This window comes from Chinchilla lanigera, unplaced genomic scaffold (assembly GCF_000276665.1).
Source record: "Chinchilla lanigera isolate Chin_1 unplaced genomic scaffold, ChiLan1.0 scaffold00051, whole genome shotgun sequence".
Taxonomy (NCBI): domain Eukaryota; kingdom Metazoa; phylum Chordata; class Mammalia; order Rodentia; family Chinchillidae; genus Chinchilla; species Chinchilla lanigera.
This window is the reverse complement of record NW_004955452.1, coordinates 3044751-3068615: the sequence shown is the minus strand read 5'-3', so window position 1 is coordinate 3068615 and position 23865 is coordinate 3044751. Positions and strand designations below refer to the sequence as shown.

Below are 23865 nucleotides of genomic sequence, written 5' to 3'. Positions count from 1 at the left end.
GCTAGCTTCATTAAAAAGCTTATTTTAAAATATACACCCCAACTAGAAAGCACACTGATTATTCCACCATTTATGTTAGAAGGCAGCCGTAAAGTCAAACTAACATAGCCCTCTTACTATAAAAATGCTCTAAGATCTGTGAGACTTTAAATGGTATCTTCATTCTTAAGTATATAAAGGTATTTATATATAAGAAATGACTTGATAATGATATCAGAATGTGCTACTACAAGGTACATATTCTTTTTTGAAGACAGCATCTTATTCTAAGATTATTTCACTATGCTTCTGTATAAAGGGATCTCTAGAAGGTTACGGTGAGACAAGATAACATCTATGACTTTTTTGGTTACTGTTCTCAAAAAATATGCTCACTTCAGCAGCACATATGCAGCCCTCAGAAAATGGCAATCATGAAGAACCAATCATTAAATCCAATCTGCAGACTTATGTTAAATACAGGCCTTGCATTTTAAATTACACGTAAAGTTTAAGTCTAAAATATGAATTCATAGTAAGTTCTGGATTTAGTCACACACACAGAAAGGGAAGGGAGCTCTGAGCAAAGAAACAAAATTCAAGAATAACATTTAAGCACTACAAATAACAATGTTCCCCTCTTTGAAAAGAGGTCCTTGGGAGAAGAAAAAATAAAAACAATCTCACATCATGAAAGTATCTCCCCACTACTAAAAAGTGAGATAAATAGAAACAAAAAGCATTTTCAAGCTAGCCAGTAAGTTTTAATTATGTCATCCTTCCTATTTCTATCAAGTTCCTTCTTCTCACACCACCGGTGATACAATACGCTAATTAGTTTCTTTTAACCTGCCAGCAGGTCTTGACAGATTTTCTTTGCAGTGAGTCCATGGTACTTAACAGAGACAGATCTCTTACCCTTAACTTATGTGCTTTTTAAAAAGGTAACAGAAGCAAGCCTGTCCTTTTGTTTTTTATTTAAAAACATACACACACACAAAAGAAAACTCATACAAATACTCTTCTTTGATTAAGATATATAAGAGAAATATTCAAGTACTCTGGGAATTAAAAGGACTTCCTCATAATATTGAAAAGTAAAAAAAGAAACTCCCAAGTAAACCTAGAAATAGGAAGAAATAAAGCAGAAGATAATGTAAACATGTAACAGAAGAAATGATAAAAATCAAGTGCTTAAAGTAAGATTAAGGAAGCGGGCTGGGGATTTAGCTCAGTGGCACAGCGCCTGCCTGGCAAGTGCGAGGCCATGAGTTTGATCCCCGGTAACGGAAAAAAAAAAAGAAAAGAAAAAAAAATAAGATTAAGGAAGATATTTATCTCTTGACTTGATGGAAGTTTTAAAGAAACAAAAGGATGAGGTTGCTGTTTTCTCTGACTATAACAAAGTCATGGATATTTTGCTTACTTTCCAAAGCACTGAAAAGGATAATCTTTATTAGTGGTATTCTGGACCAACTCTTTATCGTTTTAACAATACCACACATACAAATGTGTAGCTAACTTTCCATCCAAGTATGTCTTTAATTAGAACAGATATAAAATGCCGTATTCATCACCTGCTGCTTTGTGTGTCTTTCCAGCTGAGGACGCTGCTTTTGACAGTGGCACAACGACATATAACACCGGCAAGCACAATTATTGTATCTCCCAAAATGTAAACTCAAAATTGAAAATACAAATATTCAAAAACAGTATTTTAGTGTCATCTAAATTTTAGCATTACTGAATTCCTTTTGTTTTCATCCCAAACATCTCCCACAAGCATTTGCACGCACACACACACATACACACACACATCACAAAAACATCCTCCAGGTTCGAGTAGAGATTATAACACAGGTTATTTGTACCTATCTTCTCCAATTCTTTTTGGCTAATCTTACACAACCACCTTTCAGATGTCCTCCGTTAGGTCTGATTACAACTGTTTCAGTTACAGTCTCATCACTGGATGTTTCTCATGCTGATTCAAATACCCAAGAGACCATTCTTCCTACATCTTAAAAGGATCTCTATGTGACTTTCAAATACATTTATATGCCAAACATGGAAGTGAGAATCACTGGTTTGCTGTTCCTGGGAATTTCAGTTCATACTGATTAGTTTCTTGGAATAACATTCATATTTGATAACTTTGTGAACACTGAGAAACTCCTAAATCTCCCATGAAGCAATGATGCCATTCACTTCCTTTTTTTTTTTTTTTTTTTTTTGTCTTTTTGAGACAGGGTCTCGCTATGCAGTTTAGGCTGGCCTTGAGCTTGTAAGGATCCTCCTGCCTCAACCTCCGAGTGCTGGATTACAGGTGTGCACCACCATGCCCAGCTATAAACATCTATTGTGTTGAGCTATTTGTTGTTTTTTTGTTTGTTTTTTCCTACCGGGAATTGAACTCAGGACCTTGTACTTGCCAAGCAGATGCTTGTGCCTCTGAGCTATTTCTCCAGCGATGCCATTCACTTCAAACTGAGTTTGATGAACTCATGGGGGAACAACATTTCAAAAGATAAAACCGTCTCTGACAACATAAATCACGTAACTGTCTGTATTAACAAATCAGTTGAGTTTCTATTTAATAATTTCACTAATTTAATGTTTACTAAATACCCATCTGAAAACTCCCAAGAACCAACACAAAAGAATAGGTAGAGTTTGTTTTCAAAGAACTTTTAATCAATTTGGGGAAAGATGAAAAATATCCACAAAGAAACATTTTTCTTTTTTCTTCAAGGAAATAAAATACCAATACAGACTACAAAATCAAGGAAATCTTTCTGCACAAGTCCAGAGACATGGGCAGACCGGAAGGCAGTGAAACCACCACTATGGCATAGAACACTGGCAGAGACAAAAGAGAAAAAAAGGACAGACACAGTTGGGGAAGAAGACTGCGGCAACCACTTCATGCAGGAGAGAGAGCTCGGAAGAGCAGTGGGGGTCAAGCAGAGAAGGCAACTGGGCTTCCTTCATGTCTAATCCTAAACGTGATCTCAGTAGTAGTGGGAGAGAACTGTGATCTTTGGCAAGAAAGCAGCAAAACAAGTAATATTTTACTTAAACTTACCTGACCACTTTGTACCAGATGGATTAGAGGTGACTACATAAAGAAGATCCAATTGAAAGGGTACTGAAATAGTTTAGACATGATGTGAAATCCACTTGGAATAACGTGGAAAAATGGATAAAGCACAGCAATTGGAAAGGCTGTGCACCAGAAGACACATGACTTTACAAGAGACTTGGTAAAAGAGATGATTGACTTTCAAGAGGACTCTAGGTTTTAAATTCAGCAACGTAGTAATATAATGGGAAAAAAAGGAAGTTGGAGATAAGTTTGTAAAGTTAAATGGAAATGTTCTAAAAATGGTTAGAAAACTACTAAAACCAAAAAATTGGCTCTCAAAGACGATCAAATAACAGCTGGGCGTAGCAGTGCATACCTGTAATCCCAGCACTTGGGAGGCTGAGGCAGGAGGATCGATCTGAGTTTGAGACCAGCCTGGGCTACAAAGTGAGCTCAAGGCCAGCCTGAACTACACAGTGAGACCCTGTCTCAAAAAAGACAAAACAAACAAACAAAGAGACTATAAAATAGCATGGATGTGATAAAAGGCTCAGCGAGTAAGGCAGCTATAAATATATGGCTGATCTCATGAGCACAAGGAAAGTTACAGTTTGAAAAGAGAACTAGAGACAAGTGACCCAAACAAAAGGGGAGACAACCACACACAAAAATGAGAAAGGGAAAGAACTGCCAGTGATGACCCCCACTTCGTGCTGCCTTCTGTCCTCTCTGTAGTTCAAAGGTAGCTTTAAAAACATTACCTAAGTATCTCTGGATATACTTCTTTCCAGATATCTTTTTTTTAAAAAACCATGACTTTTGAATAAATAACTAGAATAAATGACCTGAACCAGTTAGAAGAAATGCAAAATAAAAGAAAACTAAGCTCATAAACGTAGACTACAACTAAGCAAGCCACAGGGGTGTCTTTGAAGTGGAAGCCTATTACCACTGCCAACAATGGTGAGTACTACCCAACAAAATTATCCTCAATGAAATGCATGGGTTTCAATTGAAACAGCAAACCCAAGGTTACATTATCATTTAAAATATCGAACAGATCACATTCTTGAGGTCTTCAAGGGGGAAACTTCTGCTTGCATTAGGCACCTCCTGGAACTTAGACTGTACCACTCCGAAGTGAGAAGTTTAATAGCAGGGATCCTCTCCAAAGAAAGTAAAAGCCTTAAGCTAGGGAGGAAGGCAAACCCTTTAGAAGCTAATAGAAGGAACTTATATTTTCACATGCTACTTACCTAGACATTCCATCGTAGGGGTTTTCCTGGTCTTTATTTTGCTTCGAAGTCTTCTTCATAGTTTACATTTCAAAATGTTCCAACGAAAGCTTGCAATTCAGATGCTATGCTATGTTGCCCAATTGCCAAGCTTTAGGTACATCTGAATAGCTAATAACAAAGCTTACTTTCCTTGTTATTTACTTGATTTAAAAAGAACCATAATAAACTTTGTTCTGGAGCTCCTACTGAAAGTATCATTGTCACATTTCATACCTAGTAACAATGCAGAGTGTGTGTGCCCTAATAAGAGAATCCCATTTCCTGTTCCAAGCGACATTTTCTGAATACCCTCCTACTGACACCTACCCAACTATGACTAAAGATCCCCTTCGACCACAGATAGGCCTTAGATCTGTATTACTAAAAGGAAGATACAACTTTCTAGGCATCAATCACATACATTCTTCCATCTTCAAATAAAATGCAATAAATCCAAACAACAACAAAAGTAAAACCAAAACCCCGAAATAAAACAAAATCCCCACAAACCTTATCTTCAAATATTTAAAACTTCTGTGATTAGCAAATACAGCAAACATGTCCACATTTGTTGTATCTCAATAGTTGATACATGAATTTCTATAATGTTACTCTCTTAAGAGGGAAAAGTCTGTATCAGTACAAAAAACTACAGTTTTCATAATTTAACAAAAGATTAAACACCAGATCGAATTCAAGTCTTCACACACGCACACATACATACTTACTGCTAAGAATGTTTAAAGAATGATCCATTTAATAAATAACACATTACTGACAATGGGGTACTACAAATAGTATCCAGTTTCCAAAAGTTAACATAGTGTTATATATACATAATCCATAAACCAACCTGATTTTACCAAATAAAACATCAATCTAATCTATTCTTATTCCTAGTAGTTTAACTCTATGTTTAATAAATACAAGATGTTTACATATACAGGTGATTTCATACTTTTTCATTTCATCCTTATAGCAAGCTCCATTTGGAAAATCCTCATAGACAAAGTATCTCATTCTTCTAGAACAGTATGGTCAAACCAAGTAACTGATAATTATAAAAAGAATTTGAAGACATTATAAAAATAAAGCTCCTCAGTTAAACAAATTATTATTTTCTATAAGAAAAGTAAAAATAATGAAATTAAATCATTCTCTAAGAAAAGTAGCTCATTCTCTCAAAAACTAAACATCTGATTCAACTGTTCTTACCAACCATAAGCAGTAAAAACTTAAAAATCAAGAATCTAAAATTGCTTCACCAAAGTCCAACTTAATTCCTTCCCTCTGTTTAATGTAAAATTTCCATAATCCAATTTTGGACAGAAACACTATTTACAAATAACTCCTAAGACAGCTACTGTGTAACAGAGTGACTATCATTTGTTGCAGAACTTGAAAAAATGCTGAGAGTAAATGCTAAACAGCCTCACTATAAAAATACTAAATGAGGTGATTCATGTTAAGTTAGTTAGTTAGTCTATTACAATGGATATGCCCTTTAAAATAGGTTGTACAAAATAAATTTATACAATTTTATGTCACTTTAAAAAATAAAAACACTTCTGAGTTCTCCTCTTACTCTGTATATACTTTTATTGTATTACTTCATCTTTGTAGCCAATTACTAATATCTGTAACCCTAAACTGGTCTGAATTTCTGCAAGAGAACCTAGTCTTTATCTCTGAACTGTTATAATCCAGCATTGTGCCTGCAACACAGTATTACAGTAATACAATTAATGTGTGTAGAATAAAGTGAATGAGGGAATATTAACCATATTTGGTGGAATCTTATTTTTTGAAAAGATTGCTTCTATTTTACTTCTTAAAAAATTTCCTCTACATACTACCTATCTTTACCCTTTCTGCCTCCAAATACCTCCTCGAAGTTTTAAAGTGAAATATAACATTTAACAGTTTCCCCCCTCTAGGACACAAATACATACACATTTTTACCTCATGCTGAGCTAAAAATTATCTAAGAGTGGGGACCATGTATTAATCAGTGTGTGTTTGTATATACTGGTCCATTTGTAGTCTATCTCAAAATACAAGAATATCAGAATTTTGCTAAATTGATCTGGATTACCTTTTCAGCCTGTCACATTTTTTCTCAGTCCTCCAGTAAGTTACTTTGGAGCACAGTTCCAAATCACAGCACTGAAATGGTGCTATTCCAAAAACAAAACAAAAAAAAAACCAAAACAAAAACAAAGGCAAAAAAATTAATTCTATTTGTTTTCTAAATGTATACCTCATTATTTCATATAACAAGAACTCATATGATTTCAGTATTCGTCTTACAGTAGCATGTATAAATGCCAAAATGGCTCTTTCAGGAATGAATTCCACAGCCACTTCCAATATATGTATGAAAGAGGGTCTCCTACTGGGCATGGGGATGTAATGGAATCCTATCATCTTTCTTATGGTGCTAATACCTGAGTTAATTCTCACCAAAACTCAAAGCTACTCCCACAGGCATGGAGAGAATAATCTGAGAAGTTACAGAATAGTAACAATGAAATTATTTACCTGAACTTCTAATATTATGAACAGGTATGTCAGGTAGAAATATAAGAAGACAGGGCTGGGCCCTCAGAGTCAGTGCAGAAGGTAAGAACACATGTGGGTAGAGATGCACTTGTTGAAGGCCAGGCCTCAAGACAAGGATAGAATGACGACACCTACATCCTTCTCTAAGGTGTAAATAATAATGATCGATATTCTAAACAAGCATCAGTCACCTGGGTGGAGGACCAAGACCTCCTTGACTCCCCGCTCCTGGGAAAGGTCCTTGTTCTTTTCATGCACACGTGCTACATGACTTGTGTCCCAATTGGATCAGTATTACCTAAGTAACTGTATTTATGATCTTATTGGTTGCCCATAGTTTTGTCCCACCTTATACCTACTCTGTGACTTTGTACCCATCTCATGATTTTGATCTATAAAACTTCATCTGAGAAGTGGGTTTACAGGCAACCTACTTCCTAGGTTCCCTCCTGCCCCTCTCAGGCAGGAGCTGTCTTTCCCTTAATAAAATTTCCTACTTTTAACCTCCAGTGTTCCTCAGAATTCATTTTTCAGTTATGGAGAACATGAACTCATGTATCAGACATCTAGCAGGTTGGGAGTTATAGTATTTCCCTTATATCAATCATTTAGAGGTTCTGATATCATTACCACAGCTAGCCTATAACATTTCTGTAACATGACCATAACTAGCCACCATTCAAGCCCATTACCAATTGCAATCAATATGCCTCCTTGCAAGGAGATAACGGTTCCTTGTAAGTTATGCAAAGAATTATATGAGGATAAAGTTAATATTAGGACCACTCCTATTTTTTCCCCCAAAGTAAGGAAATCAATCATTAATTCTTCTCTAGTCAAATCCTACTATACTAACTTTATTTGTCTGTTATCTAAAGGATATGTGCAGCATTACTATTATTAGCTGTTCTGCTAATTAACCATCCACTATTTGTGTAACACATAAGAAACAACACTGCTCACATATACAAAACAGGTCTTTCTGAGAAACCACTTTGAAGATACCACCATGTATTACAGCAGCCACTGATATTTTCCTACTAATCTGTCCATAACTCTGTAATGTTTGCATTGTTCCTATGCTATTTCCTAAATGGATGTATGTTTATTACTATGTGTTTCCCACAACAACCATTGAGAATAGTCAATGATTATTCAATTGCTCACTCATGTATAGCTCTATTTATTTTCTTTAGAAGCCACTTTGTAGATACCATAGTATAAGGACCATTGATAATCTCCTACCACTTTTGTGTGTAACTCACTATTATTTGTTTGTTTTCCTGAGAAACTATCTTGAAGATAACAATATGTAAAACAGCAACCATTGATAATTTCCTATCACTCTGCCTGTAATTCGGTAAGGCCCCCTATTGGTATGTTATACTTCTTTTACTCTTTAAAATAATTAAAAAAAAAAAAAAAGAAAACAGGTCGATGAAATGGCCATTATATCAACTTTAAAGGATAATCCAAAAGATTCTGCAGTTTGGATTTTTACTCTACCAAATAATTCATCAAATATTTGCTCCTCAATTTTTTGTCATATGGATATTTTCATGATTATAACAGTATTTATGAACAAATCTTTAAGTTTTTTACCCATAAATTTTATGATTTCTGTTGTTAACCACACAGAATTTTTGTCATACCAATTTCTCATATCATAAATTTTAATTAAGAGCATCTTTTTCAAGCACAGACACTTCCAAGATTTCTAAGTACAACAGAGAAACGCGTTCTCTTCTACAGGGAGGAGAACTTCCTCTGGTCCAAGAATATAAACAAGATAAAGTGATTCCTTACATAGTTACTCAATAAAATATATAACCAATGATATAATGGGAGCCTCTGAGCTTCATTATAAAGTATTAGCACCACCATTGGGCCTGGAAAAAATGGTAAACACATGCACCTGCTATTACACAGGCCCTTCACTCCTCTACTGAAAAATCCATTAATTGGAAGCCTTGAGAAAGGCATAATACTAGCCCATTTCAAACTTCCTTTTCTTATTTTAATGTTTCTATAAAAGTCTCAGGCCATACACAAAAAAGCTACTTCTAACAGCAAAATAGAATGTATCTTCCCAAGCCAGAGTTATCTAGAGAAAACACAAGTCCAGAAATTACTTAGTAAATTTCAACTGTGAAAAGGCAGCAGGGCAAAGACCTAAATCATATTTTTATACGAAAATCAAATAAGCTAAGTGCCAGGAAATCAGTGAAGAGTGAAGTCTCACTAATGTGAAACTGAGAAATGATCTAAGGTATATCAGGTAACAAAAAGCCACAAAAACAAAGCAGCATTTTTCCAAAAGAAGGCTACTTCAACAGAAGGGCAATTACTCTAAATCAGTAATGTCCAACTGATGAGATTTTTACTGTTTTATAGAAGCTCCATAATTATCTCATCCTACTAATAAACATATAACTGTAACACAATCTGCTCAAACAAAAACTATGTTCATCTTCACAGAAAAAATACTAGTAAACCAAATCCTCATTTGTTAAAACAAATTAAAGCAAGATAGTAAATATAAAATGCATGGAAAATTTAAAGAAAATAAAACTGGGTAGGTTTTAAATATCAACATCTTTCGTAAAAACAAACAAGCAAAAACATACTTACCCACTTTGACCAGGGCTACAATGCCACATTGAAAATCTGAGGTGGAGGAAAGGGGGAAAGATTTAGGAATTTGAGCTAAGTTAGGAGACTGGTCCGGGGTTGCACTGATGGTGCCTTAGCACTAAACCGTATCCACCAACCCCCACCCTTGAAATACTGAGGTTTTTTGAGGAAGAGAGGTTGTACTAAAATGTGTGCTGTAGAAAGGACAATCTGATGTGCTCTGTAGGGGTGACAAAAGAAGTAAAGAGACTGGGATTGGAAAGTAATAGGCTGTTTTGGTAGCTGGGTTCAGTAGATTTGGGTCTGGGGAACTTTTTTTTGTTGTTTGTTTGTCTGTTTTTTGTTTTTGTCTTTTTCCCGGTACCAGGAATCGAACTCATGACGTTGCGCTTGCCAGGCAGGCACTGTGCCGCTGAGCTAAATCCCCAGCCCCCTTTTCTGGTTTATTTTTGTTTTTTGTTTGTTTGCTTGTTTTTTGTTTTTTCCGGTACCAGGAATCGAACTCACAAAGTTGCATTTGCCAGGCAGGTGCTCTGGGGAACTTTTAATCAGTATCAGAATGGATTTGGAGGGGTGCTGATGTGCTGGGAACTGAATCCATGGCCTTGCTTATACAAAGCATGTGTTTTACCATTAAGCTGCACCCTCACGTTCCCAAAGGTGATTTTTTGTTTTATTTTATTTTATTTTTTTTTCCAGTACTGGGAATCGAACTCAAGACCTCATGCTTGCCAGGCAGGCCCTGTGCTGCTGAGCTAAATCCCCAGCCCCTCCAAAGGTGATTTTTTAAAATGAAAATACAAAGGTCGTTGTTGTTTTTGTCTGATTGGATTTACTGTATTGGGAAGAAGTTCTCTATTTTGGCTTAAACACTGTTTTTAGATTTTCAGTTTTTTTCTTAAAGACAATATTATTCAGAAATTAGTAAACATTCCTTGATACAGCTGCAAGTCAAAAGGAAAATCAAAACTGAACATACAAATTATTTTACAAGTAACCAAAAAAAGAATACTTCACATCTAAATCTATGATACATGTTTCTATAATCAGAAGAAAATTTATAGTTTTAAAATTATATATTATTTTTTAAATAAACAATAAAATTTGGGGGCTGGGGATCTAGCTCAGCGGCACAGTGCCTGCCTGGCAAGCGTAATGTCATGAGTTCAATTCCCGGTACCGTGAAAAAAAAAAAAAACCCAAAACAAAAAACAAAAACCAAAAAAACAATAAAATTTGTATAACCTATAGAATTGTATTTTTCATTTAAAATTTTGTTATTAGTACAGGTTTATAGTACATAATGATCACATTCCTTCTGGGGAGTTGGGACATGTATATAACACCTCTTAAGTCTTCTCTTTAAAGCCCCTTTCTTCCCCCTTTCCTCCAATCTATCCACACTATGGCCCTAAACTCCCTTCAAGCTTCCTCCCTAGTTCTTTGCTTAGAGGAATTCTCTCCAGTCAAGTCACTAGACCCACTGACTTCCAAATGCCTTGTGCTTTCATAAGTGACAAAGTATTTTCTTCTTAAAATTAGCACTATGGATAGCAAAATTAACTTTTCTGAACAAACTGGAAAGTCGGTAAGGAAATTTATGCAAGCCTTATGTAAGTATTTTACAGAATTAAGTTAACTGTTGAAGAAATGATTGAAATAAAGAAAAGGTTTGGTAAGGAAACAAATACATCTTCCAAGATTTTAAAAATGCTATATGACAACGCTTCCATTTGCTTTTTAACGGAAAACATTTGTGAAAGAGCTTTTTCTAATACAACAAATGGGGTTATCCTGCACAACTTCCAAATATTTAACTCATCTGCTAATACTTTATAATTCAAGATCAGGGCCCAGTCTATTTTTAAACTATGAGGCTAGTAAGTTGCCACTGCTTCCTAAAGAATACTTCCTTAATTCGCCACAGAAACTTTCAAAAGATTTTAAATTATTTTAGGAGGAAAAAAATATTTTCTTGATATCACCAACAATAGCAGAATTAAGTTTATAACAATACTGAACCAGTGTTGATGGAGATAAAAAAATTTTTTTTGAGACAGGCAACATTTGGCTATCACCAACGTATTTCTTGTTTGTTTGTTTGTTGTTTTTTTTTTCCAGTACCGGGAATCAAACTCACGACCTCGCACTCGCCAGGCAGGCACTGTGCTGCTGAGTTACATCCCCAGCCCCTCACCAGCATATTTCTAAGCACTGCAGATAACTTCAATTTAAAACTTTTAACTTACCCAAAAAAGACTAGGATAGCAGGATACGGTGACACACAGCTATAATACACTAAGGCTAGCCTGAGCTACATAGTAAATTTAAGGCTAGCTTGGATTACCCAGTGAGATCCTGTCTCAAAAAACTAAAAACTAAGACAACCTATTCAAACTAAAGCATTGCATTACAATGCACTACAACACACAGAATAAGGACAGCTGCCCCAAATCCCAAATCCCTTTGCTAAGACACTTTTTATGGGAACAATGCCTGACATTCGTTAAAAATTTGTTAAGGAAAAAGAAAATACCAATCCCAAGATGTAGTTTAAAATCTGCAGTGAACAAAGAAAGGTTGGAGATGAGAGCTTAAAGAAGGGAAGAGAGCTAAATGTAGAAGACGTCCACACACAGAAAAAAGAAAAACAACAGACAATGATGTTGAAGTAAAAAGGAAGCTACACTCACTCATTTGACTGGGGACATTAGCCTCAAAGTATCGGGGAGACTATAATTAACCTTCCAATGAGGAGTCACCCAACAAATCATCTTAGGACAGTTTTAGGAAAGCTACTCTTCTAAAAAACAACAACAAAAACAAAACCTGTCACTCTTGGGATAAAGTGAACCCAGAAACTAACCTTTCTCTGTTTTCAAACACTTTTACTTTACTGTATTTCAATCCTGTAAATTATATATTTTTGTTATTTAGCCAGGTGTGCTGGTACACACCTGTAATCCCAGCAGTCTGAGAAGCTGAAGCAGAAGTTCAGCTTCTGGGCAAGTTTGAGCCCTGCCTACTAGACGACTTAGTGACTGAGCAAGTTCCTATCTCAAAATAAAAGAGTACGAAGGCCTGAGGACTCAGCTCCGTGGGAAGACTCTGGGTTCGAACCTAGTACTACAAAAGAAAATACTGTTTTTTTAACCCTCTCATGTGAAGCATGCTGGTTTAAAAAACAACAACAATAACAACAACAAAAACAACTTCTATTAATTCACAGTATAGTCTCACGGAGAAGGAATACTATAAAAAAAAGGCTAAGCCAAAAGAAAACTTGTCAAAACATGCCACAATCTGTGTATCTATGAAAGTAATGCAAGATACAGCAGATGGCGTCTGAAACAAGCATTTTTTTTTTTAAAGAATACAGAGCTAAAAGAATTAGTGAGGTGAGTGAACCAGGAGCTAATAGAAATATAAAAATTATTTCAAGATGAGGGACATAGTAAAAAACTCAAAGTCAAGAAGAATTAATGCAATGACATTAAGAGGAAAATATATGAAAAGTTATTATTTTTGTTTTTGCTTGGTTCCTCCAAAACAGAAGAGCACCCCACTGGGCTAGATATTCTCAGTGAGCCAGGACTCAGGGCTGGGAATGTTAATGAAAATTCTTTAAAGCTGCTTGAAGTGCTGAAAACAATACTATAGACTAATACTGTTTCCTTGGTATAAGAAAGCTTGTGTTCACTGAGATTCACTTCATAGCCTTTTCTAATACCCTTCTTTTGGCTGAAGGGATCAATAAACATTTATAGGCACTCAGAATATATTTTTCTTTAGACCTTAAAATGAATGAATGAACCACATATATGTGAGTATATATATACATATATATATATATACATATATATATGTATATATATATATTTTTTTTTTACACTTGTTCACCAGGAAAAGGCATTTCTCAAAACTGACCCATACCATGAAAGTTTTGGCAGAAAAAATGTATGTTGTAAAAGCATAATTTAGTCAGAACAATTACTATAACACTCTACCTGTAAATTCTGGCTCACTGACAGGATTGGTTCTTTGCATTTGTCATTCTGTGTGTTTTCTAACACCATTTACTTTGTCCTACTTTCCACATGCCTTGTACTGCCACATCCTTCACGCCCACCCTTAATTTCTTCCTATGTATGTACAGTCATACACAATACCGTTATTAGTGCCACTATGTATAAATGTGTATATACACACACACAGAAAAACACATATGGTACAAGCCCCAATGTCACAGTACAAACCAAAGATAAACTGCAAAATAGGAATAGATCATTTACTCTTATTTCTAAGATAAAACTGTGATTGGTTACTGCAACTCACCAGATGGTTCCTCAGGCTCACTTTCATTTTCTTCCTCGGGTGGGGCTTGAGGGGGTGGTGGGGGAAGCTTCTTTTCCTTCTCTGCTTTAGCGTTCCTCTCTTCTTCTGAATAATATTCATCTTCTGAGAGGTTGGCCAAGCTTTCATCCATCTCTCGGTACTCCACCTGTATAGACATTACACCAGGAAAAGCTAAGTACAGTGAACACCTAAAATCAGGAAGCCTACTTAGAACTATTAGTGAATATGAATGGCTTCCTAATTTGAAATATTAAGGGAAATAAGCATGTTAACAAGGAACAAGCCAGTTTACAACAGGTACTTACTAAAAACAAAAGCCTCATGAAACAATCTTTGGGTTTAGTTTGATCTATAACTTTTATATCGTAACAATGACAACTCAAATTACACTCTGAGGCTCTCTACACCTCGTAAGTTTTTTTTTTTAGTATCATGTTCATATATTGGAAGTTTCAACAAAAGAGCTGTATGTCTACAAAAGTACAGCTAACTACCATACCAAGTCTGTGTAATGTCAAGCCTGTGTTTCTAACTACTTCATGGAAAAATAGCAAGATAATTCCAGAAACTAAATGGGAGAGGGGATAAACACAGCAAACAGCAAGAATTAACCTGAAACTATGAAAAGGTGCATTCCCTTTGAAAATGTACCTGGGAAAGCTGAATGATGCACAAAGATTTCTTAGTACAACAAATTAAGGAGCAAGTGGTATGGAAATTGAAGCTACAGGTCTTATTCCTAGTTCACAATCAAGAGAGAACCAGGTCATCAGTAGAAAGTGGAAGCACTTAGAGAATGTATCACTGGAGGTAAAGGAATGCAGAACAGGGAAGACTGATTATATGATGGATTTGCTGGCCAAAAGGCTAGTTGCTGTTGCCTGGTGTGTCAGCACACATTTGTAATCCCAGCATTCTGGGATGCATCAGGAGAACTGAAAATCTGAGCAACTTAGCAAGATTCTGACTCAAAATATAAAATAAGGGATACAGCTCACTGTGGAGGTCCTGGATTCCATCCTCAGCCCCGTTTTTAAAAAGTATGGGGCTGGGGAGAAAGCTCAGCAGCATAGCACCTGTCTGGCAAGCTCAAGGTCCTGAGTTTGATTCCCAGTACTAATAAAAAAATAAAAAAATAAAAAGTGCATGTATTATAAATAGTTGTCAACATGGGAACATTTGTCAAACTGTGACTGAATCCCAGGAAGCCATAAAACATACAACTCTTTATTACAGATTCAATAAAAAGATGAAATAAGAATTGGATATAGGGATGGAGCAATGACAACATGGTTTCCACATATAACATATCTGATGTATCAGATTTTCAAAAGGAATCTCCCACAGATTAGAGTGCATAGAATCTATTTTAATTTTCTACACATCTCTGAATTAGTTCCAGGTGGCTGGGCACTTTTGTGTTGTCTTTTACTTGTATTATTTTAAATTATATGATCTCAGGATTTAGGGGATGGGCGGTAGGTAGGCAAGGGAAAAGAACTTTACTGAAAAATGGGATGAATTAGAAAATGGAAGCAAAAATTAAACGCAAACTAATGACTGATGCTCTAGGAATCTTAATTTATTGTATGAATAACTATAATATCCATCTACGCAAACACTAAACAATGAGTACAGGGCACAACGGGAAAAACAATTACAAACGAGTATATCCTTACACTTAATAAGCTGAAAATCTAACTGCAAATAACTGATCTGGATCAGATGCCCATCTCACAGAGGGACTTCAAAAGAAAACTTCCGAAATGTAAATAATATTGAACTTTATTTTGACTGAGAAAAACTGTAGGACTTGATCTCAAGACAATGGGTGGGAAAATAGCAAGGAGAAAAAAGAGGGCTTCAAAGGCGAAAAAAGATCAGAAAATGTAAAAAAGAAAAGCTTATAGCATCCAGTTTTCTTTCTCCTTTTACCTCGCCACAGAGCCTCATCCTTCTCATCCTCAAAGATTCAGTGCTTTGATCCTCCCCCATCGATCCTTCTCATTCACTAATCACTTGAAGGGATCCCAAGATCAAGTATGGGAGACTTTGGTTTTGTTGGGTTTATTCTGTGGTACTAGGGCTTGAACCCAGGGCCTTGTACATGCTAGGTAAGCACTCTACCACTGAGCATTTTCATTTTTTAACAACTAGACAAGAAGTCCTCAGTGTGGTTCTACCCATTCCTAAATTCCCTAAAATGTCTCTTACCTTTTTCTGCTAATCGAATGCCTAAAACTCAAGGTCCACTTCCTGTACAAATTAGTTATCCTAAAGTTACATATAGTCTTTGCCTTCTCTGAGTTCTTGCAGCACTACGGTCTGCGCTTCATAATCTAGTTCAGCGCTGTCTGACAGAACGTTTTGTGATGAGGAAAATGGTCTGTAGCTGGCTGGCCACATAGGGCTATTAAGGTGATATTAGAGGCACTTCTAATTTTAACTTAGTGTGGCTAGTGGCTACAGTATTAGCACAAATCTAGAAAGTGCTAGCTCGGTTTACAAACTTCGTTTGTTCCAGGATTCTGAGGAAGATGGCTGTGTTCATGTTTGTGGGGGGTAGATGGCTATGGTCCTGTTCTTCACCTGACGTGGAGAGTCATAATCTGAAGCAAAGTTTTGCCGAACGCTTCAGTTAATGAAATGAACTGTTTCAGAAAAGAAGCATTCATGTACCCTCTATAATCTGGACACAATTCTACAAACCAAAAGCTAGTGATCCCTCCTCCTATGTTGCTCCTAAATAAAACCCATCTCCAATTCAATTCATTTGTCCACTGTTCTCTAGATAAGGCTGTCCACTTTGTACTCCCTCCACCCCAAACCACTTTGTAGTATATTCCAAGCATTTTTTTACTTCTTTTTCTCTACTGGTAGTACTTAATTACTGGCCACTTACTTACTATTTGCCAGACACTGCAGTAAGGATTTGTTTACTTTGTATCTAAACCTAACAACCTCACAAAGTAGAATTTACCAGGTGAAAAGGAATCACAGTAAGATGAATTAACCACATGCTCATCCCATTTAGAAAAGCAGTCTTTTGTAGAAAAGACTGCTTTTCTAAATGCTGGCATTTCAAGGCCTACCTTAAGGTCCCAATTCCTGAAACTGTACAGTGTTTTTGAAGTTCCAACTCAATATACCAATATAAACCTTCAATATTTTACCATAAACCCGGCATGGTAGTGCACCCCTGTAATCTCAGCACTCGGGAGGCTAAGGCAGGAGGACAGCCCTGAGTTCAAGGCCAGCTAGGCTACATAGTGAATTCACGGCCAGTCTGAACTACATAGTGAGACCCTGTCTCGAAAAACAACAACAACAACATTTTTAACCATAATTTTAGCATGTATGCACCCAGAAGTAAATTATTCTAGAACAATGAAACTTCAGTTTCAAGGATCCTCAGATGCATTGCCCTCTTACACAAAACTGAATGTTATTTTGATTATGTAATTATATACATTTATAAAGGAGGGTTCCCAAACTGGATAAACTCGCAGGCTATGAAACACCTACACACACCTTAAAATTCTTTAAGCAAGCTCTACCCTGGTCTCAACTGGTTTTTTAGTCCTTAACTGGGAGCATATTCTATCCATCGAGCTGTTTCCTCTGACTCTCTCAAGGCTGGCTTGGAATGGGTAACTTTTCCCAGCTCCTTGCTTCTTCACTGCTTCCCCAAATTAACACATAATTCATTTTTCATTTGTAAGTTGAAAAACTGCCTATGTTGGCACATGCTTGTAATCCCAGCACTTAGAAGGCTGAGACAGGAGCATTGCCAAGAGTTTGAGGCCAGCCTGGGATACATAGTGAGTTCAAAGCCAGCCTGAACTACATAGTGAGACCCTATTTCCAAAAAAACCAAAACAAACAAAAAAAAGAATGATGGTCCACTCACAAGTGACAAAATATTACAAACACCAACATTCAGAAAACGTTTCAGTATTTCACATGAGTAGATAAAGTACATCTGCTACAACACCTGATGTATTGACTTATAAAGATTCATATTAGACACAACCATGTCCGTTCATTATCAAAACAAATTATTTCTGCATTATGTCTGTACTCCAATTGGTCTTTGGCAATAGGTCTCAAATTCATCTGTTTACATAGGCATTGACTTCATCTAAAGATGTCAGCCTGTGTATTTACAAATATATAATTATAATTTACATTATCACTTATGTATTGAGATTACTAACATTTATTTATAATTATATATGAATATATTTTATAATTCACTATGTCCATCATGTGTTGGTACTAAAATGTGTCTGTCTGGCTGATGATCTTAAGTGGGGCTTACTTTGGGTATACAGCTGATATGAGCATCCTGAAAAAGTCATGCTGGGGCTTATTTTCCATTAGGTTTTATTTTGGGGGAAATACAGCAGGCAACACAATCTTGAACAAAGCTGAAAAGCTCATACTTCCTGACTTCAAAATTTATTATACACCTAAAATAAGTGGAACAGTATGGTGCTGACATAAGGATAGAAATACAGATGGATGGGGCACAGCTGAAAATACATGAATAAATTCTTCATTTATAGTCAACAAGGTGCAAACCACTCCACAGGGAAAAGAAGTTTTCAAATTATGCTGGGACAACTGGTATTCACATGCAAAAGAATGAGACTTAACCCCTGCCTCATATAAGTAACTCCAAAAGGACCGCAGACTCCAATGTAAAAGCTAAAACTAAAACAGAAGAGCCAGGTGTGGTAAGGCAATGTTCATAATCCTGGCAACTCAGGAAACTAAGGCAAGAGGATATCTAGTTTAAGGTCACACTGAGAGGCTGGCTTATGAGACCCTATTTAAAACGAAAAATGAAAAATAAAAAGGGCTAGGAATGTAGCTCAGCACTACAGGGGTTCAATGCCCAGAATCACAAAACAAAACCCTTACACAAAAACAGATAAATCTTTATGACACTGGATTAGGTAATGTGTTCTCAGATTAACACAAGAAATAAAAACAACAACAAAAATACATTAGACCTGACCAAAATTAAAAACTTTTGTAACCAAAACAAAGAACTCTTACAATTTAAAAAAAAAAAAAAACTATTAAAAAAAATAACCAAGTAGCTGGATGTGATGGCCAGTGCCTATAATCCCACTACTCCAGAGGCTGAGGCAGGAGGATTGCTATAAGGCCAGCCTGGGCTACAAAGTGAGTTCAAGGCCAGCCTTGAACCCAAGGCTAGCATAGTGAAACCCCATCTCAAAAGACAAAAACAAAAATCAAAAAGCAACAACAAAACAAAAAAACTCCAAGTACTTCAATAGATATTTCATGAAGATACACAAATGGCCATTCAGCACATGAAAAGATGCTCAACATCATTAGTCAATAGGAAAATGCACATGAAACCACAATGAGATAACACTTCACACCCATCGGGATGCTACACTACAAGACGGACCGCATCAAGAGCAGCCAAAGACATTAGAGAAACTAGAACCCTCGTATATTGCTGGTGGATATGTAAAGTGGTGCAGCTGCTATGGTAAAACGGCAATTCCTCAAAAAATTAAAGTGGAATTACCATACAACCTAGTAATTCTAATCCTAGATATATGACCAAGAGAAATGAGAAAGTATGTCCACTGTGATACAAAGTCAACATTTTAAAAAATCAATAGTTTTTCTATAGTACATCAGTAACAAACTAGCTGAGAAAGTATCAGTATGCCTTAAAAAAAAAAAATCTGGGAACCTTAGAAGTAAAAGACCTCTATTAAGAAAATTACAAAACACTAAAGAAAGAAAGATGACACCAGAAGACTTCCCATGTTCATGGTTGGCAAAATTAGTATTTTTTAAATGATCATATTACCAAAAGTGATCTACAGAATCAATACAATCTTCATCAAAATTCCAATGACATTATTTACAGAACTCAAAAAAGCAACTCTAATATTTATATGGAAAAATAAAAGCTCCAGAACAGCCCAAGTAATCCCAAGCAAAAACAGCGAGGCTGAAGCATCATATCAGATTTCAAATTATACTACAAAGCCACAGTTACAAAACCAACATGGTACTGGCACAAAAGTAGACCAATGGAACAGAAGACAAAGAAACAGATCTACACAACTACCACCTGATTTTTGACAAAGGAGCCAAAAACATACATGGTAGAGAGGATAGTCTCTTTTTATCAAATGTTGCTTGGAAAACTGGATATCCATATGTAAAAGACTGAAACTAGATTCCTGTATCTCAGACTACAAAAATCAAACCAGGGCTGGGGAAACAGCTCAGCAGCACAGTGCCTGCCTGGCAAGCACAAGATTCTGAGTTCAATTCCTGGTACCCCTCAAAAACAAAAAACAAAACAAACAAAAACTCCCCAAAAAACAAAATCAAACTAAAATACAATGAAGTTTTGGTATAAAACTGGAAACCTGCCAGGTGTGGTAAGACATGCTTATAATCCCAGCCCTTGGGAGGCTGAGGCAGGAGGACTGCTGGAAGTTAGAGGCCAGCCTGAACCCTGTAGCAAAACCCTGTCTCAAAGACTAGTAACACTAAAAACTCTGTCTCAGAGACATGAATAAGTAATAAATAAATAAATTAAAATAAAACTAGAAACTTTGAAACTGCTAGTTCTCCTAGAACACAGAGGAAATATTAAAGCCACTGGCACAGGGAAAGAATTCTTGAATAGGAGCCCAGTAACACAAGAAATAATAGTAAGAATAGAGCCTGGCATGGTGACACATACCTGTAATCCCAGCACTTGGGAGGCTGAGGTAAAAGGATCATGTGGTTTAAACCAGCCTGGACTACACAGTGAGCTCAAGATCAGTCTGAATTACATAGTGAGACCCTATTTCAAGGAATCAAAACCAAAAAAGAAAAGAAACAATAGCAACAATCAACAAATGGGACCACACCAAATTTAAAAACTCTGCACAACCAGGGAGAACAATCAACAGAGTAAAGAGACAATCTACGAATGGGAGGAAATCTTTGCCAATTACTCTTCCAAGAGAATATATAGAGAACTCAACACCAAAAAAAAATCTAACAGCCCAATCAACAAATGGGCAAATTAACATTAACTTGCAGCACCACAAATGGCCAATAAGTATATGAAAAAATGTTCAACACCTTTACCCATTAGAGAAACGCAAATCAAAACTACACTGAGATTACATCTCATCACATCACAACAGCTATCAAGAATACAAAAATAAATAAATACATGTATGTTGGCAAGGATCTGGAGGTGTGGGGGACACAGACTCTTCCACACTGCTGGTGGGAATGTAAATTAGTGCAACCACTATGAAAATCAGTATGGAAGTTCCTCAAAAAAACTAAAAACAGAACTATCATCTGATCTACCTACACCACTCTTTGCTATACACTCAAAGGAATTACAAGTCAGCATATTTAGGGAAATCTATATACCCATTTTATTTTAGCACATCACAATATACAAGCCCAGGTACCTATCAACAGATGACCAGATTTTTAAAAAATGGGGTACATATGCATGATGGGAGTATTATTCAGCTGTAAAGAACAAAATAGTATCATTCACAGGAAAATGGATGGAACTGTAGCTCATCACACTAAGTGAAATGAGTCAAACACTGAAAGACAAGTGTCTCATGTTTTCCCTAACACGTGGAATCTAAAAATGATGACATGAAAGTAGAAGGGAGAATATTACTAGAAAGGAGGAAAATAAAAGGGGAAGAGAAAGAGGAGGGTGAGAGAGGGTGATAGGGGCATGGGAAAGTTACTAACTCTATTGTTAAGAGATCATGACGTTGAAATGAATTTATTGAGGTAAAAAGGTGCCCACTACACTCCATTACGTGAAACAGCAAGTTACAGCAGTATATATGGCACGGCCAACTTTTTATTTTAAAAAATGCATTAATGTATAGAGATCAACTCACGTAGAATGCTGTTCACTTAACTGTTTTGATCTGCCTCTGTGAGATACTGAGCACATTTTTCCTCTTTTTCTTTTTCTTATTTGTGCTAATACAAAATGTTTCTAAGGACATTAAATATTGTTATTAGTATGTGAAATGATATGTTAACCTGATTGTAGTACTCATACAGTATCATGATGCTGTATACCTATGATTTTGTTAATTATACTCAATAAAAAAGATAAAATAAATATTTACACAAAAGCGCGCACTAATGTTCATATTATGCATAACAGCCAAAAAGTGAAAACCCAAATATCCATCAAACAAAAGCTTCTATATCCACACACTGGAATTCAGCCATAATATCAAGTACTGAATCGAAGTACATGGATGAATCTTGTAAACACGCTAAACCAAATACAAAGGCCACATCGTGTATGATTCCATGTAAAGCGAACATGCAAATCCATGGTCAGAAAGTAGACTAGTAGTAGCCAGAGGCTGGGCCAGGGAGGAATGAAGAATGACCATTTAAAGATACACACAGGTATGTCTCAGGGGCATTGTTCTAAGATTGCACAAATTCATGAATATGACAAAAACCACTCAATTAAATATACATTTTAAAACAGTGAACTATAAATTATCACAATCTCCTGCTTTAAAAATACTATGTATGAGCCAGGCATGGTGGCACATGCCTGTAATCGCAGCACTCCAGAGGCTGAGGAGGGAGAATCACCTCTAGTTCAAGGCCAGTCTGGGCTACCTAGCAAGATCTTGTCTCAGATAACAACGAAAGCCCACATGATTTCTGGCCACACTTTCGAGGGAAGTAGTAAATACAACCCCAACTGGGCTTCTTTCTGCCCTCTACTACTTTTCTGGGGGTTGAGATCACCAACCTCCGTGCTTTTCTAACCGAAGCTTTGAAAAAAAGCCTTTCCTCTAAATTCCTTTTATCCAGCACTGGGTACACCTCTGAAAGGTTTCTGAAGCAGGCAGATAAAACAGAACTGTTAAGTCACATAGCTAGGCGCACACCTGTAGTCCCACCTACTAGTGAGGCTGAGGCAGAAGGATCTGGACACTGGACTGGGGAACACAGTGACACCCACTTTCCAAAGGAAAAAAGGCAAAACAATAAGGTAATTTTAATGTAAGCATAAAGTACGCAGGCTACACAATTTTAATGGTATTTACTTATCTATCTGTTTAGCATTACTGGAGATCCAATCCACTGCCTTACACATGCTAGGCAAGCACTCTACCCCTGAATACACCCCAGTCGTCTTTATGTATTTATTATATCCACATGTATTTCCAGTTCTTTCAACTAGAACATCAGGATCTCCAGAAAAAGCCCAAGTCTGTGGCCTAATGCTGCCCCAGAACCCTGAACAGATATGTTCCCACGCGGTCCTTTGTACAGGAGCCAATGAGAGCCTGTCACAATAGAAGTGTGAGGCCTAAACGCCAGCACCACCACTTAACTGTGTAACGTGAAGCAGGCATTTAACCTGGCTACTTCGGTTTACTCATTCCTAAAAGGGGGCTAACAATACCTGCCTGTTAGTGTCTAGCAAAAATAAAATGTCAGTGACTCGTGGGACACACCAGCTGGCACATAAGAGATGAAAGGCAGTTATTCTCTGTACTACGTGATGCCAAATCTTTCTTCCCATATACGTGCAGCTTAATTAGCCCTCCAGGTCGGCTTCCGTATCTACAAAAATCTACACCAAAAGATCACTGAGATAAGAAAACCAAAAAGACTCTACAAGCGCTTGAAGTTTTTTTTTTTTCGTCCCTTGGCTAAAGCGATCGCCTGAGCATCGTCCTCCAAATCCCTTGTGCACCAGCCGAGAAGCCATCGATACTACTAAACAGCTTCCACACACGTCCACGGACAAACAAGAGGTATCTCCAACAACGCCAACCGCGACTCCATATCGGGAAGCCATTTTTCCTGGTCCAGAAGACCAAAAGGTGTACAAGCCTGAAGGGTGAACACCCTCGCGACGCCCGCACGTCCGCGCGCCCCCGCACA

General features: G+C 36.7%; 1 protein-coding gene across 2 annotated transcripts in view; it reads right to left on the bottom strand.

The window, feature by feature from the left end:
- Positions 1-23865, bottom strand: part of Kdm1a (lysine (K)-specific demethylase 1A) — a gene marked incomplete in the record, with an annotated part of 60609 nt that overhangs the window by 36035 nt on the left and 709 nt on the right. For both annotated transcript variants that reach the window (XM_013519586.1, XM_013519587.1), the window contains 1 exon segment: positions 13873-14038. In XM_013519586.1, the coding sequence (XP_013375040.1) occupies positions 13873-14038 (166 nt within the window).